General features: G+C 48.3%; 1 protein-coding gene across 1 annotated transcript in view; it reads right to left on the bottom strand.

The window, feature by feature from the left end:
- Positions 1-13,570: 13,570 nt before the first annotated feature.
- Positions 13,571-17,577, bottom strand: part of LOC106809192 — a 5,106-nt gene continuing 1,099 nt past the window's right edge. Inside the window, exon 2 of the mRNA XM_014812187.1 lies at positions 13,571-16,849. Within this exon, the coding sequence (XP_014667673.1) occupies positions 16,670-16,849 (180 nt within the window). The 3' untranslated portion in view covers positions 13,571-16,669. The remainder of the gene's footprint in view (positions 16,850-17,577) is intronic.

Raw genomic sequence — 17,577 nt, 5'->3', positions numbered from 1 at the left:
AGAACAAAGAAGAAAGAAAGACGGAGCACAACAGAAAATAGAGAGAGAGAGAAGAGAGAGAGAAGACGACGAAGAGACGAGAGAGAGAGAGAGAAAGAGAGAGAGAAGAGAGAGAGAGCGAACATAATAAGGAGAAAGAGAGAGAAACAAGAGAAGATGCTTCCCCTTGTGACTGTGGGTGTGTATGTTTTCCTTGCTTTTCCACAAGGCACTGTTGTATGAACATAGTGTATCTGGCTTGTGGATCAATCCTCGTCTGGCACCGTCAGCGCTTCCCGGTTCAAGCCGCCCTGGAACGAAAAAATGTCCTGTTGTTCATGACCCGAGTCTGGAAAAAATATCGCTTTCTCGCTATATCCCGTGCTTTTCGAAACGTGTATTTGTTTCCTGTGTGCCGATAGATGCCCGAGTCTTCGTATAGTCTCTGAACTGTGTGGTATAACGAGCTTCTCCCTTGTAATACTGCTACTTTCCCCGCTCCCCCTCCTCTCCCGAGCTACGTGAAGAGTTCGGATCTTTGTGACCTCTCGTCTGAAGCAACAATGAAAAGAAAGTACCTCGCTGCAACGGATGAGCAGGAGTGGGCCGGTAGGTGCGGTGCGGGGCGGGCGAGGGCGGACGCAGAGAGAGAGAAGTTAGCACTTCTCGCATAATGTAAATGTATCCGAAGAAATGAATCTTGTTCTTCCATGCCGCGAGGGAAGCAATATTATTAGAATATGATCAGTCCAATTATATAGGATTTTATTTTGTATTGAGGTAAAAAAAAGTGTAAATTATTAGAATCTATTGCAATCGAACGTTAAGTGGAGAGAGGAGAGTAAGACAACAGTGAGCTCTGTTCCCATTTTGAAGACTGCGTGGTGCGTGCTTGCGGTGCTGTGCGTGCGTGATGGTGTGTGTGTTGGTGAGCATTTATGTGCGTACGTTGTAGTGCGTTTGTGGTGGATGTTGGTGTGTGTGGGCATGTCGTGGTAGTACGGGAAGTGTATGAGAGTCCCCATGTGTTGGTGTGGTTTTGTGAGAGACAGAGAGAGAGAGAGAGCGTGAATGTGGGTGTGATAGTGTGTTGTGTGTATAGCTTGTTTATCCGTACACGTGGATGTCCGGGTGTAGCCGACTCCTGACCCGCGTTCTTCACCGTAAGTGGTGTAATTGCTGCCGTTGGCAGGGAATCTGTAACGTCCAGTAATGTTAACATTTACAAATGGTTGGAAGTGTTTATGTTGGAACAGATTTAAAATTTGAATTGTGTATGTTGGATGTAGTTTTGAAGTGTTGGAAATGGTAAATATGCTGATACAATTTCAAATGTGAATGCATCGAAGTTGAACATGTCAAATCGTTGTGATTCGTGCTTGAATGTTGGAACATGTCAAGTGTTTGAACATGTCGAATGTTGTAACGGGCGTCAAATGTTGAAGCGCGTTGCAGCGAGAGAAACAGGCTCGGCCAAACAACCTGGATGGTGTCGCCCGCGTGTGTGTGTGTGTGTGTGTAGCGCATCGCTGTATGTTGGTAGTGGGTTACAGTTCGAACCGTGGCCCTGTGCTGCATCACCTACTGCTGGTACCTACGGTAAATGCTCAGCCCCTGCTGCTGCTGCTGCTGCACCCGTGAGTGGCGAGTCCGTTTTCCGACCCCCTCCATCATCATTATCGAACTATGAATCGTTTAATTAGCTTGTTATAATCGAGTCCTTATTAAAAGAGCAATATCGTTTATCGTTTTATTATCTGGCAACGAGAAAAGGCAGAGGTGCAGAGACGAAGGGAAAGAGATCTAAGGAGAGAGAGAGAGATAGAGAGGAACAAACGGAGATAGAGATAAAAAGAGAGAGAGAGGGAGAGACACATTAGTAGTGGGGAAATGTGGCTCCGGTTAACGTGTAGTGAGTACGTGTTCTGCGAACACACCTCTATTGCTCTAATGTCGCGTTGACTATACACATAAAGAACAACGAAGTGCAGAATCTTCGAACTCTGTGTCTCCTGCTCTAAGCTGGTCGACGCACGCGCCATCTGGCGTTAAACACGAATGTACCCATGGCTTATCCAAACACGGTATTTGTCGACGTGTTTTGTAGGTGGCAGCACTGTACGAAACGGGTGCGTCGCGAAAACGTGTTTCTTATGTGTTTGAAGGACGTTTGACGGGGAATTGAGAACAAAAACAACTGTCATTTCTTTTGTGCTTGAAATGTCTATGCTTCCATGAAATGATTATAATGTAATAATAAAAAAAAAGAAATTGAATCACTCACCCAAACCGCATCTGTGGTTCTCTTCATTTCCTGACATGTTTGTTTTGATTTTGAAAGCAATTCGAATTCTATCTGTCGATTTCTAATCGTAGTGAAACCACAATTTGTTAGAGTGGGGATCACGTTAGTAAAGTTTAAGGCGAGTTTGTAACAAATTTGATCATTTGACTTGTAGTCATATTTCGAATGTATTATTAATGTTACATTAAATACTTGCATAATTAAGAGAAGAGTACGAACAGGAAACAGGAAACAATCCGGAAATACGAAACATCGTATCGTTTTTCTAGTGAGTTCTCATTAGGAAAATACATTCTGCGATTTTTAATTGCAGCCAAGCAGCCAAATCAAAACAGCCAAGATGATTTTGAGAGTATCTAGCAGGTTTGAGTATCTAAAATGCTAGCTAAATTAAAGTGGGTACGTCACCGTAAATAGTAAAAATTAAAAAAATATTTCCACTTTTTCACAAAATGCAAGTAATTCTGTTAACTTTTTAATGGTTAAATTGCTGCATTATACTTCCTATTTTACTGTATTGTTCGATGTAAAAATACACTCATACTCATATATAGCAAGCTATCAGGATCATGATATCAAATCGTCCAAGTTTTTTAGATTTTTAACTAGTTGAGAAACAATCTTATCAGGTAAGAATTTGACGATACGTTTAGTCCCGTTAGTACTTACATTTAATCAAGAGCTAATAATACCTAATAGGTATTATTAGCTCTTGATTTAATGTAAAAAAATGGCAACAAAATTTTTACAAAATACATCATAGAAAATTCGTGACGTAGTCAATTTAAAGTGTTTAGTAATGGAAAACCCAGGAGTAGATCATAACAAATGAGTTTCATGATACGAACCTAATGTTAATGGATGTGAAGATGAGATTGCTAGTCGCGACTATCCATCGATATCGCTCTCAATATCCTTCTTATACCACATCTCTTATCATACCCACCTCTCTCTTTTGCTCTCTCTCGCTATCTTAGGTAGAGGTGAGAGGCGTTCGTGTGTATACTTCGTCGACTCGCGGTTGTTGCATGCGTCAATACGTAAATGCGTAATCTCGTGTGAACTTTACTTTTATGTTCACGTTTTTACTCGTGTGCGTACATACATTAGTCGTTGTTTCCGTTTCTTCTCTTCTAACACAGCCAGGGGGCGCCGGCTCTGCCGCCAGCACTCGCTGTGTTTCTGCCGCGATGGCGCACGCGCCGCGGCACGAACCAAGTGTCGCATTCACCCTCTCCTCCACTTCCTCCACCTCCTCCTCCTCCTCCTGCTCCTCCCCCTCCTCTCCGCACTCGCCCGGCGCGTACAAACCCACCCTCCAGAGGGAGCCGTCGTCTAGCTGCCCGGTCGTCGTGACGGCGGCGACCGGAGGACAGATGTCGCCGGTGTCGGGCCAGCCGTCGCTCGTGATTGGTCGGCTGTCGTCGGAGTCTGGACAGACGTCGTTCGTGATTGGTCAGCCGTTGTCGGAGACTGGACAGACGTCGTCCGTGATTGGTCAGCCGTCGTCGGAGACTGAACAGACGTCGTCCGTGATTGGTCAGCCGCCATCGGAGTCTGGACAGACGTCGTCCGTGATTGGTCAGCCGTTGTCGGAGACTGGACAGACGTCGTCCGTGATTGGTCAACCGTCGTCTGATACCAGACAGACATCGTCTGTGATAGGAGCGCCATCGGGAAATGAGGAACTGTCCGCAGTGACCAAGAGTTCGTCAAGTATTCATTCCATGACAAGCGAACAATTGTCGACCCTGTCAGCAAGCAGTGATGCAGCGGCAACAGTTGCCGTAACTACGACAACAGCAGCGGCAGCAGCTGCGGCAACAATCGCAGTCACAACAGTGGCTCCTACTGCGCAGTATTCTGCCGCGCATGCCCCCGGCGTGGCACCCACATTACCACCAGGGGGCGCCCACTTCAATCCCGCACTGATGCAGAGTTTCTACGCTCAGAATTGGCCGCATTACTACTCGCAGCCGACCAACGTTGGCCAACACCTCGCCAACATCAACCAACACTCTGGCAACTTCAACCAACACCCCGGCAACATCAACCAACACCTCGGCAACATCAACCAACACCCGGCCAACATCAACCAACACCCCGGCAACATCAACCAACACCCCGGCAACTTCAACCAACACCCCGTCAACTTCAACCAACACCCCAGCAACATCAACCAACAGCCCGGCAACATCAACCAACACCCTGGCAACATCAGCCAACATGCTGCCAATATGGGCCAATATTATGGTACAATGGGACAACATCCCACCAACATGGGCCAACATTCCGCCGTGCAGCCGCAATTTGGCCAGATCCCGATGCCGCTGCTCATGGCGATGATCGGACAGGCGGCTCCACCAGGCGGCAGCACGTTTTCCTTGCCGAGGTACGCTCCACCAGGTGGCGCTCCGACCTACAATGCGTACTGGGCGCCCGGGTTCCCGTGGCCGGCGTACGCATCGCCGGCGCCCCCTGCCGCGCGATACGTGGTGCCGCCGACCCCTGCAGCGCGACACGTGGCGCCGCCGCGCGAGCGAAACTCGCTCGACGACGAGCTTCACAACATCCTGCGTCCGCGCAGCCACACCCTCTCCCCGCCCCCCGCCCCGCCCCCGCAGCAGCAACCCCCTCCCCCTGCCTCCCCCCTCCCGGACCCCGTGGCGGCGGCGGGGGAGGACCGGCGGGCCGTGAGGCGGCCGCGGTCGGCGAGTCACTCCGACGTCTCGCAGCAAGTCGAGACGATGCTGAGACGCGGCAGCGAGACGCCGACGACGAGGCAGCGCCTCGACGAGGGAGCGTTCGGCGCGAGGCCTGAGACACCGCCGCCGGACGGACGCCGACGCAAGGTCTCCACGCTCGAGCTCAAGCTGGACCAGATCTTCGGGCACCACGTGGGGGCGCCACACGCACACCACCATCACCACCAGGGGGCGCCGGCGGCGCTGCAGTCGCCGAGCTACCACCGCTCGCTCGGCAGTCTTCCGGCGGCGAACGAAGAGTGGCTGCTTCCCGCGCCGACGCCGCCGTCGTCGCCATGCTGCTGGAGCCCCCTGGCGGCCGGTTCCCCCGTCCCGCTGCTCCTCGCGCCCGCCTTGTGGGGCCCCCTGGCGGGGGGCGCGGCTCTGCTCGGGACGTCGCCGACGATGGCGACGTTGCCACGGCGGGGCCCCCTGGCGGCGTCGGTGTCGCTGCTGGAGCCGCCGTTGCCGTGGCGGCGCCCGCGGGAGGGGGAGGAGGATGATGAGGAGGAGGAGGAGGAGGAGAGGAGGAAGACGTGGCACGGTCACGACGCGGAGAGGCTTCACCGGCAGCTGCGGGAGGCGATGGCGGCCGCGCGCTCGCACGAGCGCCTGCTTCCGCATTCTCTGTTGCCGCGGCGATATCGCCTCGCATCCACCGCCGAGGTATCCTCCAGCGACGACGACGATGACGATGATGACCGCCCCGCCCCCGTCGCTTTCCTAGGGGGCGCTGCACATGAAGATTGCTGCCGCCCAGCCCCCGTCGCGTTCGTCGAGGGCGCTGTGCACGACGACCACCGCCCCACCTCTGTCGCATTCCTAGGGGGCGCTGCACACGACGACGAGGACAACAGCGAGGAGCAAGGAGAGTTGGCGGGAGAAGGGGAGAGGGAGCGATCGCGGTCGGTGCCGGAGCTCAGAATCCCAGCGGACGACGTGGATGGGGTCGCGGACCGATCGATCTTACAGAGGAGACAGTGGGAGCGCAGCATGAGGGAGGAGGGAGCTGGACTGCAGGAAGGAGGGACGGCAACGGAGGAGGAACGAGACGCGTCGGAGAAGCGCGAGACGGAGGAGCTTTGGACCGAGGGTCGTGCGATGGTGCGGGAGGGCGTGGCTGTGGGCGGGGCAGCGGGGGGGCACAGGCTCATCGTGCCGCCAGTAGTGAAGCTGCGTCACATCAGCGAGCTATCGGAGACGTTCAGCGAGTTGGACCACGAAGAGCAGCATAGTGAAGCCCCCGCGCATCCCCCTCTCTCTCCCTCTTCCCCTCTCTTTCCCTCTCCCCCTCCCTCTCCCTCTCCCTCCCTTGCTCTCTCTCACTCTCCCTCGTTCGCTCCATCTTCCTCCTTTGCTCTCTCTCACTCTCCCTCTTTCGCTCCCTCTTCCTCCCTTGCTCTCTCTCACTCTCCCCATCTCTCTCCCTCTTCCTCCCCTGATCCCTCTCCCTTCCTTGCTCCCTCTCCCTTCCTCGGTCCTGCACTCTCCTCATCTCCCTCTCCCTCTCCCTCTCTCTCTGCCTCCCCCGCTCCCTCTCCCGCTGCCTCCCCCGCTCTCTCTCCCTCTCCCTCTCCTTCTCCCTCTGCCTCTGCCTCCCCCGCTCCCTCTCCTCGCGCGCAGCTTGGTTCGTGCCTGGCTGGAACTGGTACGGAGCGTCGCACCAACTCTCAGTCAGAGCATGTCATGGCTTGTCAGCTGGTACGTTCATTGAGTTTCTTTCTGTTGTTCTCGTCTGTGCGCGCGCGTGCGTGCGTGTGTGCGTGCGTGCGCGTGCGTGTAGTAGTTAGTGCGTGTGCGTGTGTCGGTCTGTTAGGGGCTGAATTAAAACTGGGGTGGGTCTCCCCCCCGCCCGCCCACGAGTTAACTGAGGGATCTATGCTAGCTTTCTGCCCCTCCCCCTCTCTCCGTTGATACACGGGAGGGCCGTTGTGAGAGAAATAACATGTGGTTATGGGCTAACATAAGTCCAGTATGTCGTCACGTTTGCAAACGTTTTTTTTTTTAACTGGTGATGCTGTAACCACTTGTGATGTTTCTGACAACGGTTCCAGTGAGTTAATGGCGAGGGAGGGGACGGAAAGGCCGAATTATATTAGTCAGGTTTGGTGTTTCATTTGGAAGGGAAAAAGACGCGGGAATCATAGGGCAAAAACGAGCAGATGGTTGCTAGATAAATGGATGGATCCCAGGGGAAGAAGAAGAGCCAAACTAGTTTTTAGCGAAGAACGAAACGAAGAAAAAGCGTCAGGCATGTGTGGCAAAATCGATGAAACGTGAGCCATTGGGACGAACTGTTTCTACCCGAGCCAACCCTTAGCTTTCACGCTTAACTTGCTTGTCATGCTTGGGTTGTAACCTAACCAGAGTAACCGCTACCACCCCTGGTAGCAGGGCGTGCCTAACCCTTACCCACTTTGTCATTAGGGTGCACCGTACTGTTACCCCCCCCCCCTCATATAATTAGGGTGTGTCTATCTGGTACTCAACTGAATTGATCAGGAGGTGTTTAAAGTGATTACGTCACCGTAAATAGTAAAACGAAAAAAAAAATTCCCACTTTTCCACAAATTTCTGCATTATACTTCCTATTTTACTATATTGTTCGATGTAAACATACACTCGTGACTCATACATAGCCCATAGCAAGCAATGAATGTCAGGATAATCAGATAAAATCGTCCAGGTTTTTTGGATTTTTAACTAGTTGAGAAACAATCTTATCAGGTAAGAATTTTACGATACATTTAGTCCCGTTAGTACTTACTTTTAATGTAAAAAAAAATGGCAACAAAATTTTTACAAATATCACCATAGAAAATTCGTGACGTAGTCAGTTTAAAGCGGCTGGTTCTCGCAACACAATGCATAAATACATTCATATAATATTGATGCATAAATACGTATAAATACTGGGAGCATACTTGCAGTAGGAAAACATCACGCAATGTTCTCATGTTACCCCATATATAACCAGTGCGTGTATAACTGTTTAAATTTATTCGTAAAGTGGGGTGACACCGGCGTACGTTGTGGACGATGTGATGGGTACACACTAATATGACGGCTACACAATATAGTATGTGTGGATAGTGTGTTGCTAACCTCGTATGATGACACGCTGTCTGTGTGTGTGTGTGTTGTGTCTGTGTGTGCGTGTGCGTGTGCGTGTGCGTGTGCGTGTGCGTGTGCGTGTGCGTGTGCGTGTGCGTGTGCGTGTCAGCAATGAGGGAGAGAGGAAAGTGAATAGAAAAGAGGTAGAAATTAAGAAAGTAAGCAATAATTACAGCAAGTAAGAGAATCTATGCACATGTTCATGCGCAAGCAAGAGCGCACGAACGCACCAACGCACGAACGTACACACGTGGAAGAGGGAATAAGTACCTTGCACAAACTCCATGAGATCTTCAGCAGATAATGTGTCTGTTTTCCGGACGCCGAAAGCGCGGATTAGTTCGTATCCTTCATTATCTGGATCTGGAATGCCGGTGACAGCAAAGTCTTTTTCTTTAGAAAATCCGATTAAATTGCGCGGCTCCCTTTTTCTCGCGCGGCGACGCGTGGCGGCGACGACGCTGGCGATTGCGGCGACACCACACACACACACACCGATCTCTGCTCTGTGTGTGTGTGTATGTGTGTGTGGGTGAACATATACACACATACACCAGGAAGCTGTGTCGGAGAGCGCGTGCCCCGGCGTCTGCTAGCGTTCGCGCGTGACGTCATTTACGGAGTAACCTGCTGCTACCTATACACACGGACGGTGTGCGAAGCGGTGTATATACACACGCGTTAACGAACATTGCTGATGAGTTCGTAACTAACACGACTTAACACCGCTTAATAAGTCACAACGAATGCTCTTTTGTGGCTAGAGTTGTAGTTGTTTTACAGAAGGTACTTTCTCTTTTTTGGTGAGTTCTGGAAGGTCTCTCTACACACGTCTTCGGCGAGTTATATATCTATATGTATATGTGTGTCTGCGTGTGAGAGTGAGTGACGCGGCATACACAACTATCACCGTACATCCAAGGCAATAAGAAGACATTACCATCATCATCGCCACCACCAGCAGCAGCAGCAACAGCACCATAGTCATATCGTCGCTGATTGAGTGATTATCGATTAATAATCTTGTCATCGATTCGCTCGCATCTGGCAACATCTATTACCGCGCGAATCCGCGACATCGTCTGCAGGAGATTGCGTCAGCGTCAGCGTCTGCGTCACTCGTAACGCGTCGTGTACACCGTCGTATGCCAGCGTCGCTAACCCGGACCTTGCGCCGACGCAATAATAAGCGTCACAGTCTAGCCGACGCAAAACCTGACGTCATCATCTCGCCGACGCAACGTCTGACGAAGACAACACCTGACGACGACGACGACGACGACAAGGAAGACCATGGCTACGCGGACGACGTCGCCGTGGCCGACGCTGCTGCTGGCGACGTTGGCGACGCTTGCAGTCGTCGGCGTGCGGTCGGCAGGCGCCTGTGGCGCCATCGAGAGGCTGACGTTCAGAGATCGCGTTCACTACACACAAGTCGTGCTCTACGCAGAAGTGCTACAGCACCTCACTGACACCTACAACACGGAGGGCGGCGGCGGCGACGATGACGACGACGATGGCAGCATATTCGCAGTGCAGCTGAAGGTGCTGTGCATTCTCAAGGCCGGCCCGCTGTCGATCGGCCCCATCATCAACGTCACCGGCGCCGGTAAGCATCGCCGCTGTCGCCACTGTCGTCATTGTTGTCGCTGTTGTTACTGTTGTCACTATCGTCACTGCTGTCACTGTCGCCACTGTCACTATTGTCGCCACTGTCGGCGTTGTGGTTACTGTTGTCACTATCGTCACTATCGTCATTGTCGTTACTGCTGTCATCATCATCACTGTCGTCACTGTCATCAGCAACTATAGAGCGAACATAAGATAGTCGGGGGGAGGGGGGCATCGGTGTCAATACTTGTGTGTAGTGCGGAGCTAACGTATTGTGAGATAACGAATTGTGAGATAACGCAATGCTCAATATAGCTGAACACAGAACAATTCAGTCCTTAAAGGCATAATAGGCCCATTGATTATACAAAGTTGACGAATGCTACAGTAACTGGCACCTTCTGTAGTTAATAAGTACATTACCTTATAGTCAAACGCGTATTAGTTTGTCTAATATCACTGCTAATTACTAAGAAATGTCTAATTGAAATCCGTAAATCTGGTAATCTGGCGCCAACGCTAAATTGGTTGCCAAGCAAAATAGCCTCGAATTCGGTTAGGCAACGTCACATGTTGCTACGGGTGTTTAGCAGAGAATTGTTTGGCCGGGATGCTTATATACGACTAATGAGCTAGTAGAATGTATCTCTGGGTGTATTCTGGGTATTGAGGCACAAGTAAATAATCGTGGGTGCTAATGAACGGGTACCCACATGTCTTCAATTTCAGACACAGGTGTATTCGTTTGACCAATATACGTAAATACGCGTAGTGCCGTCTGCTTTCCATGTTTAGTCTGTGGCCGTGGTTAGTCCGCGATCCTCCCATAGCGTTGCCACCCAACACGGCCTACTTCATTATCACGAGCGTCCGTGATTCGTACGTGGATTCCACGTTCATTACAATCAGAGCTACTGTTACGTATACAGTTACGGTACTGTACTATCGCTAGCATTGCGTACGGCCGAGCGAAAATGCATGCGTGCGTGCGTTTTTGCATGCGTGCGAAAATGTCCGGTGGACTATAAATCTGTATCACACCCGTTTCGAAGTATGCGGTTTCGAAACTGTAAACAAGTCAGTCAACTGATTTCGTGGACTGCGGATTTCAATTAGACATTTCTTAGTAACCAGCAGTGATATTGGACAAACTAATACGCGTTTGGCTATAAGGTAATGTACTTATTAACTACACAAGGTGCCAGTTACTCTAGCATTCGTTAAAATTGCATAATCGATGGGCCTATTATGCCTTTAACAATCGTCCTCTTATCTACCTTCGCTCCCTCCTCTATCTGGGGCCCGTTGTCAGAAACAAAATTAGTCTTAACATTAGTTTTAACATTAACTTTTTCTCTTAGACCGTTGACAGAAACGCTGCGAAGTTACGAGAATGAAAAATCGTAGCAGATTTCCTCATAACAATACGAAACAAAGTGATGTCGACGGTCTAGGAGAAAATGTTAGTGTTAAGACTAATGTTAAGACTAATTTTGTTTCTGACAACGATGCCCATATCTCTATCTTCTCTCCCTCCTCTATCTGATCTACCTTCTCTCCCGCCTCTATCTGATCTCTTCATCTACTTCCTCTCCTTCTCTCTATTCTCTCTAGCTCCAGGAAACGGTCATACATCGGAAGGCAGTGTTTTATGTTAGTCTTGCAGCCTGGTCGGGCTACCTTTTCCTGTTCTCTATCTCTCTTTCCTCTATCTTCTCTCTTTTCACCTCCTCCCCTCATATACCTTCTCCCCTCTCCTACCTCCCCTACCTCGATCTTCTTCCTTTCTACCTCATCCTCTGATATACGTTCTCCCCTCCCCTGCCTTCGCCACATTCTCTTGCTCCCCTCTAACTCAACCCTCCCCTTCTTTAACTTCTTCCTCCTCTACCTTCCCCTCCTCTACCTTCTCCCCCCTCTACCTTTTTCCCTCCTCTACCTCCCCCTTCTTTAACTTCTCCCCTCCTATACTTTCTTCCCTCCTCTACCTCCCCCTTTTTTAACTTCTTCCCTCTCTACATTCTGCCCTCCTCTACCTCCTCGATCCCTTTACCTTATCCGCAACATCATCCACATTCTCTTCCGATTCTACCTTCTATCCATCCATCACGTATTCAGATCACATTTGCTAGGCGCGTGGGTATAACGTTATGGAGGCCACGTCTATTATAAATAATTCTACACAATTTGTCTGTCGTGTGCACGCGTGAGGTCAATGCGCATTAGCATGCATTATTTATTCAACAGTATTTACCTGTATTATTATACACACACGCACGCACGCACGCACGCACGCACGCACGCACGCACGCACGCACACAGAGAGAGAGAGAGAGAGAGAGAGAGAGAGAGAGAGAGAGAGAGAGAGAGCGCCTAAACATTTTGCGTTGGTTCGGTACTAGCGGTTGCATTTATGTGCCTCTTCTTACTTATTTATGCCAGTATCGGCATGACGTATAGTACCATCGAGTCGGCAAGACAAAGGATTTCTAAAGAATTTTCCTGAGAGTTATTTAGATTGAAATTCGGGCGCGCCACGCGCATTCACCCAGTGTTAGCAAAGCTCCCACGGATCTATTCTTTTACTACAATGAATTTAATATTATTATAATAAATCGTATATAATTATATATATATATATATATATATACTTTTATATCCTCCATAATATATTCCTATATTCTTATATATGCATACATACATATGTATATATAAGAATATATATATATGATAAATAGAGACTAACCAGTGCTGATCCCGGGTCCCGGTGAAAAACAGAGTTGATGTCACTGCATCCGGTATTTGCGGATGTGTTTCTATCCCACGATTATCCCTCGTATATTTGAATCAATAGAGCCGTGGAAAAAAGCACGGGCTTTTTGCTCACTGACTGTTTCCGGGGTTGTGGCGGTCTCTCTCTCTCTCTCTCTCTCTCATTCTCTCTCTCTCTCTCTCTCTCTCTCTCTCTCACACTCACTCTCTGCCTCGCTCGCTCTCTTTCTCTTTCTCTCACTCTGTCTCTGCCTTTCTCTCTCTCTCTCTCTCTCTCTCTCTCTCCCACGATTATCCCTCGTATATTTGAATCAATATCTGCGTTCGTAGGTGCATTCGTGCGAGCGTGCGCATGTGTGTAAGCGCGTGTGTGTGCGCGCGCGTGTATGTGTGTAGCGGAATCAAGGTGTGACATGACCGTGCACTCGGAAGCGTGCCGCGATGCATACAACCTCGTAATCGCACCCTAATTATGACACCTGATAATAACATCCTGTTTACAACATGTTAACAAGAAATCGCTCTCGCACTCACCGGCATAGCACCAAATTTACTCATCCACTTGCAATTATATATATATATATACATATGTATATAAGCGTACTTCTTGTCTCGCACATTGCCTCGTAATTGCACCCTAATTATGACACCTGATAATAACATCCTGTTTACAACATGTTAACAAGAACTCGTTCTCGCACTCACCGGAATAGCACCGAATTCACTCATCCACTTACAATCATATATATATATATATATATATATATATATATATATATAATTGTAAGTGATTGAGTGAATTTGGTGCTATTCCGGTGATGTTGTAAACAGGGTGTTGTTATCAGGTGTCATAATTAGGGTGCGATTACGAGGTTGTATGCATCGCGGCACGCTTCCGAGTGCACGGCCATGTCACACCTTCATTCCGCTACACACATACACGCGCTTACACACACGCGCGCGCTTACACACACGTTCTTACACACATGCGCACGCTCGCACGAACGCACCTACGAACGCAGGCGCACGTGCACGCACGCACGCACACGCACGCACGCACGCACGCACACACACACACACGCGCGATGAATATACGGTGTTTAATGCGAATAAACGCGTATCTAGACTACTAAACGCCATCTTGCTTTCGCACGCCACTTGAAAATATGCCGCCATTTTGTGGTTGCTGTGCATCGGTGCATGGTGTATACAAGACTAGGTATCGGCACCTGCCGTGTATTTTACTTATTACTATCTCACACGGTGCGAAGACAATATACATGATTGCATCACTACATGCTAATAACATGTTTTGGCCTAAAAATCTCACAAGTAAACCTAATAAAATAAGCTCTTCGTTATGTTACATGTGCAAGCTGACGGAATATTTTCCGTCGCGATATTAGTGTAATACCGTAAACATATATACCTAGTGCGTTCAATACACAGAGATTCATGGTAATACGCCTAATCGTGCGAGGCTCATGATCTCTCGCATGAGCGATACTCAGACGGATAGCTGCCAAATGATCATTCCGTAACCAATACCATGTTTCGTATGAACCGCATTTTGCGCTACCATGCTCCTCAGTGTGTGCCAAGAGTCAGACTACACAACATGTACACGTGTTAGCCTATACAACATGTACACGTGTTAGCCTATACAACATGTACACGTGTTAGCCTACAAAACATGTACATGTGTTAGCCTATACAACACGTACACTCGTTAACATACACAGCATGCACAAGCGTAGCATATACAAGTATGTACACGCGTTAGCCTATACATCATGCGTTAGCAATTATAGCATGTACAAGCGGTAGCCTACATATATACAGCATGTACACGCGTTAGCCTATGTATCACGTGCAAGTATTAGCACGAAAAATTCACCATCGAATACAAATCAAGCCAAATCAATACAATACAATACAAATCAAAGGATAGAGAACATCGCTGGTCATTCACTGGTAGCAGTGGCTATAGATGTACGTCCATGGGCTTGTTGACACGTGTCTACAGGGAGATTTGAACGCTCATAAATTATGTTTAATCCGTAAATCAGGCTTCGCAGCAAAGGCAATGCAATGTGATATAAGCCGTAAAAGTAGAAGATATCGAGCGCGATTCATATCGTTAATGTAAAATACGAAACGGATACACGTGAATGGCGATAGAACCCTAGTGTTATTTTTAGAATTATGTAGTTAGGTGATGTATGCTAAGAAGGGCAGGAAGGGAAAAGGAGGAAGGCTTCGAAGAGAAGAGAAACGAGAGCGAGGGCAAAGAAGTCCTGAAAAAAATGGTCGGGTAGAAGGTATGGGAAGAAAGATACAGGAAAAATTCGCAAAGGATAAGGCAGAGGCATACAAATGTGATAGAAGGTAGATAGAGGAGTAGCGTGTGATGGAGGGAAAAGACGAGACGATTGGTAAGGTAAAATTATGCAAAGACGCGAGAGCGATGAGAGAGGACACATGGTGAAGATATAGGCGAGTCATTTGGAAAATATAGGAAGAAACAAACTGTCGCAATTTATAATCACATTACTAAAAACATTTTCAGATGGTCTCTCATGTTTTATCCTAAATGCCACATTATCTTCGTCGTCAATTCTATTTTCTGCCGACACCTTACAAATAACTTCCACTCTTAACGTCCTAAATGTGATTACCCGTGTTTAGAATTCCTTACACCAACAGAAAACTCGATAAAGTGCCTAATAGCAATGACTTTTAGCAACTACCATTATCATTCATGCCATTACCATGACCAATCAGGACACGACATATCGGTGCAAGGATCTGAGTCACGCGATCGCACCTGCGGCTGCGCATCTCCAAGAAAAGGTATCTGAGACAAACAACTTGCATTTCCCGTGTCACGAAAAATACGACGTAAATATAAGAAAATCTACTGTCACGCATGTGTCATACGTGCCTTTCACGTGTGAAGTGTACACAAGGATTGCGCATATTGAGAAAGCATGTCGAATTGGGTGATCAGGAACGGAGGGAAGAGGAAGGCGAATGAAAAGGAAATGGGGAGGTGTGAAAAGAGGAAGGGAAGAAAGGAAGAACTACAAATTAAGAGGAGGGAAGAGGGAGGGGATGAAAAAGATGAGAAATATTCGGGATGTTCAAAAATAGGACTAGGGTCATGGGCTAGAGTTAGAAGGCTCAGGTGGTTGAGCTAGGAGCGGTAGTAGAAGAGAGGGCCAAAATCCATGCAATTAAAGTCACGGCATATTTTCTGCTTCTGATGCCAACTGAACTTAATGTGAATAACAGCGTTTCAATGTTTGAATCCTCACACACTATCACGAAAAGCAAATCAACACATGACGCATACTCCGGCTTGCTCATGCGCACTCTGTCGCGTGTCGTTGCACTGCGTCATTCCTGATCTTCCTTTGTCCGTCGTCGCCTGTGTTTGTTTCATGATCGGTCTTGCCGCTTGTGTGCTTACATACATATTCCATAACACACGACCGATTTAATTCTGGGAAGTGGCCGTTGATAGTGCTTTGTGAATTACGGCCTTCCTGTGAGACGGCACTTAACCGCATGTAAGTCGCGAACATGTTAACAAGGCTCGGCATCAGATGCACTGCGAGAAAGGTAGAGCAAGAGAGAGAGGCAGAGAGAGAGAGAGGGGAGGGGGAGAGTAAGCAAAAAAGAGAATATGAAAAGGAGAGCGCGGGATAGACTGGGGCCTAGTAATATTCTCCCGGGATGTGCTAGTTTGCTATTACTGTAGTAGTACAGCGTAGACTTTCCTCTACGCTATCGTTCGGGAACGATTTTCTGCGATTGCTGATCCTTACGGCGTTTACGGTTGCTGCTATTGACCCTTTCGGTGTATGGTGCGGCGTCAACCTTTCGGCGAACATTTCTCGGTGACCGTTTCATGACTGTCACAGTACCATCCGAGGCCGTTTATTGTTTGCGGTCAACCACTGTAGCGCGTGCATCGCCACCAACGCTACGCAGGCACGTGGGTCGGGAGGTGAAGCCACCAACGCCCTCTATAACTACCATCATCATCGTCGCACTTGTCGCGTTGTGTTTCGCACGATACGTGACTAGAGTCCATTTTCAACTATAGGAGACCCTATGCGTGACGTCAGCACTTTCTGTGCTAACATCGTACGTCTTGCACTGCACGAGTAGCGGGAGACGGTGGAGGCGGAGGCGTCGGCGGCGTTTCTGGCGGTGACGGGTCAGCCGTGTGTCGCTTCGCAGTACCGTTGCCACACACCTTTACCCCCGACCTAAAAATCTCCAGTTCTTTTAACGCCTCCTCGTAGGCCTGCTTTACCTGTCCGACAATAACAAAAAACATGGTTGCACGGCCAGTTGTACGAACAGCGATCTTCAGAAGCAAATGAGGGCTAAAATTAAGGATTTTTATGTTAAATAACAAATAATGCTTAAGGTTATTATAATAATAATTATCATGATTATTAATATCATGGTCATTGTCATTGACATTATCAGTGTCATTATAAAGTCATTATTAATGTCATTGTCATTGTTGACCCTATATTGACATTGTCATTGACATTGACATTGACATTGACATTGACATAGACATTGCAATGGTCGTGGTCGTGGTCGTGGTCGTTGTCGTTGTCGTGGTCGTGGTCGTGGTCGTGGTCGTGGTCGTGGTCGTGGTCGTTGTCGTTGTCGTGGTCGTGGTCGTGGTCGTGGTCGCTGTCGCTGTCGCTGTCATGGTCATGGTCATGGTCATGGTCATGGTCATAGTCATGGTCATTGTCATGGTCATGGTCATGGTCATGGTCATGGTCATGGTCATTGTCATTGTCATTGTCATTGTCATTGCCATTGTCATGGTCATGGTCATGGTCATGGTCATGGTCATGGTCATGGTCATTGTCATTGTCATTGTCATTGTCATTGTCATTGTCATTGTCATTATCATTATCATTATCATTATCATTATCATTATCATTTTCATTTTCATTTTCATTATCATTTTCATTTTCATTATCATTATCATTATCATTATCATTATCATTATCATTT

Source organism: Priapulus caudatus, unplaced genomic scaffold, assembly GCF_000485595.1.
Source record: "Priapulus caudatus unplaced genomic scaffold, Priapulus_caudatus-5.0.1 Scaffold335, whole genome shotgun sequence".
NCBI classification, from domain to species: domain Eukaryota; kingdom Metazoa; phylum Priapulida; class Priapulimorpha; order Priapulimorphida; family Priapulidae; genus Priapulus; species Priapulus caudatus.
Note: the sequence above shows the minus strand (reverse complement) of the source record. Positions and strands in the feature narration are given on the sequence as shown.